The sequence below is a fragment of the Castor canadensis genome, chromosome 1, assembly GCF_047511655.1.
Source record: "Castor canadensis chromosome 1, mCasCan1.hap1v2, whole genome shotgun sequence".
NCBI classification, from domain to species: domain Eukaryota; kingdom Metazoa; phylum Chordata; class Mammalia; order Rodentia; family Castoridae; genus Castor; species Castor canadensis.
The window spans coordinates 192,780,747-192,785,993 of record NC_133386.1 but is presented as its reverse complement, the minus strand read 5'-3'; the positions used below and the strand labels follow the sequence as shown (position 1 = coordinate 192,785,993).

The window sequence follows — 5,247 nt, the reverse complement described above, 5'->3', positions numbered from 1 at the left end:
GCTGACTTTGATTCCTTTGGGTACATACTCAAGCGAGGTAAAGCAGGATGATAATGATAATTCTATGATAAGTTTTCTGAAGAACCGTCGTACTAATTTTAATAGTAGCTGAATTAATTTACATTCCCACAAATAGTGTATGAGAGTTTCTTTTTTCCTGAATTTCCACCAGCAGTTTTATTGCTTGTTTTCTGATGATAAGTCATTCTGACAGGGGTGATACAGAATCTCAATGTGGTTTTGATTTATGTTTTCTTTATGGCTAAGGCTGTTTAACACTTTTTATAAATTTTTTGTCTTTGACATTTCTTCTTTTGAGAACTGTCTGTTCACTTCTTTTGACCATTTATTAATTGTATTATTTTATTTTCTGTTTAATTTTTTGAGTGCTTTATATGTTCTCATGTATTCTGGATATTAGTCCTTTACAAGATGAGTAGCTGGCAAGTATTTTCTCCCATGCTAAAAGCTGTCTCTTAAGTCTAAAAATTTGCTTCCTTTATTGTGCACCATCTTTTTAATGTTATACAGTCTCATTTGTCAAGTCTCAGTCTAGCTTCCTAAGCTATTGGATTCATATCAGAAGTCAAAGCCTATCCCTAGATCTTGAAGTCTTTTCCCTGTGTGTTCCTGGAATAGTTTTAAAAGGTCAGGTTTTATTTTATGACCTTTGATCCATTTGGAATTGATTTTGGTGCAGGGAAAGAGATAGGGCTGTAATTTCAATTTGCTTCTTGTGGATACTCAGTTTTTCCCAACACTATTCATTGAAGAAGTTGTCTTTTCTCCAGTGTATGTTTTGTCACCTTTATCAAGAATCAAATACCTATAGCAGTGTGGACTTGTTTCTGGGACCTCTGATTTCATTGGTCTTACAAGCCTGTTTTTGTGCTAGTCATGCTGTTTTTGTTACTATGGCTCTATAGCTCCCTGTCATAGTGAGATCTATTCTGCAGAAGGGAGGCACAAAGTCTTCACATGCTTCCCATTGATAGTCACCTTCCTGTTTGGGATGCTTTTCCTGATCTAACTACATGGCAACTCCAGCTATTCAAATCACCAAGTCAAAGTGGTGTCTATGTTTACACAGTGGTGTCTCATGATTAATCCTCATATTTAAAACTGAGAAATAAGGTGGTCAAAGATTCCTTAGGTATTTATTTATTTATTTATTTAGTGTTATGGATCAAACCCAGGGCCTCACACATGCTAGGCAAACTATCACTGGTCTACACCCCCAGGCTTCTTAGGTAAATTTTTTGAAATAACCTATTTGTAATTCTGTAATTAAAATCATAGCCAGAAATGTTAAGATTCTGTAGTATGTGAAAAATAATCAAAGCTATCTCTATTCACTCTTGTTCAATTTCGTTGTGTTGTGAGTTTCTTTGTTTGTTTTGTTTTGTTTTCTGAGCAGAACTAAAGTAAATGTTGAAAGTTTCTGGAAAATGTGGTCCATCTTGTCCCACTTGTTCCAAAGAGTTAAAAGCTTAAAATAACCAAATGCTAAGCCTCCTTTAGTTGTGGTTTTGACCAACTACTGTCAGAAACAATTCCTACTCATGCATTATACAGCTCATTTGGATATGTAGAAGCTCTCAGTCAGCCTCACATTGTGTTTAAACTTTATGTATCCTGAGCAGTCATGATTTTTCCTCAATGGTGCTCTCCTTGGAACTACACATTCACAGATACCAACAGTCTACAGTATGAAATTTCTATAGCCTATTCAGGTTTTAAAGAACAATATAAGGGTGTCTGAGACAGAATAAGACTGAGTAAAGAATCAGTTTGACTTATTTCAGTTTTAATGGCTCCTTGATTTAAGAGTGATTGAATTACAGGAGAACTGATGATTGATAGACTATGTCAGAATATGTCCAAAGATTAGAATTATGTTTTAATCATAAAGTAATCAAAGGATAATATTGAATAATTAGCTCTGTCAGACTCTGAGGAAAACAAAATTTACCTCAAAACTAAATTTACATATATACATGCATGCATACAATGCAAACCTGAACTTTAGCAAATGGAGAATAAAATAAGGTAATATCAGTATTCTGCTCATCGATGTACTCCTCTCCTCCACTCTCATGTGCTATGATACAGTCTTATTCCTCACCTTCTCTAGATGACCTCAACTTAGTGTTAGAGAAAACAGAAGTCTTTTATGGGAATTGTTTTGTCTTTACTATGCTAAAACTATAAAACTTATCTACTCATATGTTCCTCCTTCCATATTATTGAAAGTAATGGCTTACTTTTTATCTTTCTGTGCTGTAAGATCTCATGCACACCTATAATAGCTGTGTATACAAATGTTAGGTAGAGATTTTGGTCTCAAAAGAGAATCCAGATCCTCAAAGGTATCAAATTAAGGTTCTATCTTTGAGGATCAAAGAATATTTTAATTGGTTTTTAGAAATATTCTTAGAAACTCAGGGGACTATCCATTATAAATCTTCCCATTTTGTACAGTACACAGTGAGTCGATATTTACAGGTAGGTTACTTTCTGCATTTGTTAACTAAAAATACATCTTGTGTTTTTGTGTGCAGATTAGTGTCCTGTGATTGTGGAATAATATGTTCATCAATTGCCTTTGCACAATCTATTCATATATTGATATATTTTTGATTCTTGAAAGAATCCATAATTCTATATAGATATGTGGATGCATTTTTGAGAACCAAGAAAACAATAGTTTTAGGATGAAGTACTTGATGAGTGATTTTTGTGTTCACATAACAATTTCACAAAAATATGCAGAGAGTAGATTAAGCTGGTAGTGGAGCCATATTTAAACACCTCTGCTTCCTTAAAATCTTATTTCCATGGCTGGGTAAGTAACATAAAAATGTGAACCAAAAAATCCTCACCTTTCTGCAGATTCTTGTATTGCTTATTGAACTATTCAAATGCTACTTTCTTGGGAAGCTCTTCTCTGTAAACTAAAAGCTCCCTGGCCTCATTTTTCTTCATCAGTACTTGCTTTAACTGACATTATATTGCACAGCTTTGTTTTCATGTTTGATTCCTGTTCCCCGTATTCTGCAATGTGAGCTCTTAGAGAGTACAGAATTTTTTCATTGTTGTAAGTACATATTATAGAAGACAAAAAAGAAATCAAGCTTGGCAGTGTATAGAAATAAATGGCTAGATTATTTTCAAAAATGAGAGAAAAATTCTTGGGTTCTTTGTTGTCATTTTTCATTTATTTTCTTTTTTGCTTTATCATGGTTTCTGGAGATATGTTCTTACTGTTTAGCTTAGAACTTGCAATATAGCCCAGGCTGGGCTGAAACTCCAAGCCTTCCTGCCTCCCATCTCCAGATTGCTGAGATTACAGACATGTTCTAAGTCTTTATCTGAATCTGCATTGTCATATATTGAGAGATGACTTTAAAAAAATCCATTACTCTGCAAATGAAGTTAAACCAGACACCTATGCATTTTAGGTGAAAACTACACTTCACGCTCATCTTTTATTTGGCATCTTAAAAATAAAATATTACAGTTACAAGGACTCTGGAATTCCAACTTCATTTGTCAAATTTGAAATGACTTCCTGAAGTGCATTTTTTATTTACCTAAATTTGGTTCTTTCATCAAAAAGTTTAAAAAAGGCAGTAAATGCACCATTGGTAAAATAAATAAATGTTTGAATACATGTAAAATATAAGTGTGAATTCATGTACACAAATATAAATGTGAGAGGAAAGATAAATAGAAAGTCAACAGTGTGTGTGTGTGTGGGTGTGTGTTTGAGATAGTGAGAAAGCAGAGAGATATAATATAGGTACATATAAACTATGATGCATTTCTTGAGAACAGAATAGGAATTGTGCCATAAATGAATAGATAAATTAGTAAATGATAAAATAAATGGAATAAAAGCAGAATCTGGATCAGAAAGCACTCCTCATGTTGTCTGTCATTTTCAGTTTCCAACGGATAAGAAAATGCTTTCCCAAAATCAAACTGCAGTGATAGAATTCATTCTCTTGGGACTCACAGACAGCCCAGTGCTAGAGAAGATCCTGTTTGGGGTGTTCCTGGTGGTCTACCTGATCACACTGGCAGCAAATCTGTGTTTGATCATACTCATCAGGACCAATTCCCACCTCCAAACCCCCATGTATTTCTTCCTTGGCCACCTGTCCTTTGTAGACATTTGCTATTCTTCCAGTGTTACTCCAAGCATGCTGTACAGTTTCCTCTCAGACCAGAAGACCATTTCCTATGCTGGATGCTTCACACAGTGTCTTCTCTTCATTGCCCTGGTGATCACTGAGTTTTATATGCTTGCTTCCATGGCACTGGATCGCTATGTAGCCATTTGCAGCCCCTTGCATTACAGCACAAGAATGTCCAAGAATGTTTGCATTTCTCTGGTCACCTTTCCTTACATGTTTGGCTTCCTTAATGGACTCTCTCAGGCATTGCTGACTTTTCACTTATCTTTCTGTGGCTCCCGTGAAATCAACCATTTCTACTGTGCTGACCCTCCTTTAATAATGCTGGCATGCTCTGACACCCATGTCAAAAAGATGGTAATGTTTGTAGTTGCTGGCTTTACTCTCTCAAGTTCTCTCTTCATCATTCTTCTGTCCTACATTTTTATTTTTGTGTCCATTTTGAGGATACATTCTGTTGAAGGCAGGCACAAAGCCTTTTCTACTTGTGGGTCCCACCTGACAGCAGTCACCATATTTTATGGAACGCTTTTCTGCATTTACTTAAGACCTCCTTCAGAGACAGCTATAGAAAAGTCCAAAGTAATTGCAGTTTTGTATACTTTTTTGAGCCCAATGGTGAACCCATTGATCTATAGTCTAAGGAATAAGGATGTCATCTGTGCTATTATCTGCAGCAAGTGACCAAGGACAAGTTCTTTAAGAAAACTGCAATTTAGGTATGTGCTCACTTGTAATCACTAAATGTCTGGTGTCTTAGTGAATCTCTTAAAGTGCTTTAATGTTATGATTTGATTATCAACATGAACCCTCAGTGGCCACTTAGCTCATTTCTTATTGAATTCAGCACTATCCACTGAAATTGTTTTCATAAGAAATGACAATGTTGAAATTAGAAAATACATTTTTTCAGAGAAACCCTGAATATGCATTGGTTACTTCATAAGAATTCCATATTAATACTTAATGTCTTCACTTACATGGGGAATTATATGTTAACTAAGTTACCTTGAAGACAAAATGGAACACTGGGGTAGGCATGGCAGAA

General features: G+C 35.1%; 1 protein-coding gene across 1 annotated transcript; it reads left to right on the top strand.

The window, feature by feature from the left end:
* The first annotated feature begins 3,965 nt into the window (after nucleotides 1-3,965).
* On the top strand, nucleotides 3,966-4,883 carry LOC141421753 (olfactory receptor 5M10-like). Its single transcript, XM_074069312.1, has one exon. It carries the CDS (start codon nucleotides 3,966-3,968, stop codon nucleotides 4,881-4,883), a length of 918 nt encoding a protein of 305 aa, XP_073925413.1.
* Nucleotides 4,884-5,247: the final 364 nt, after the last annotated feature.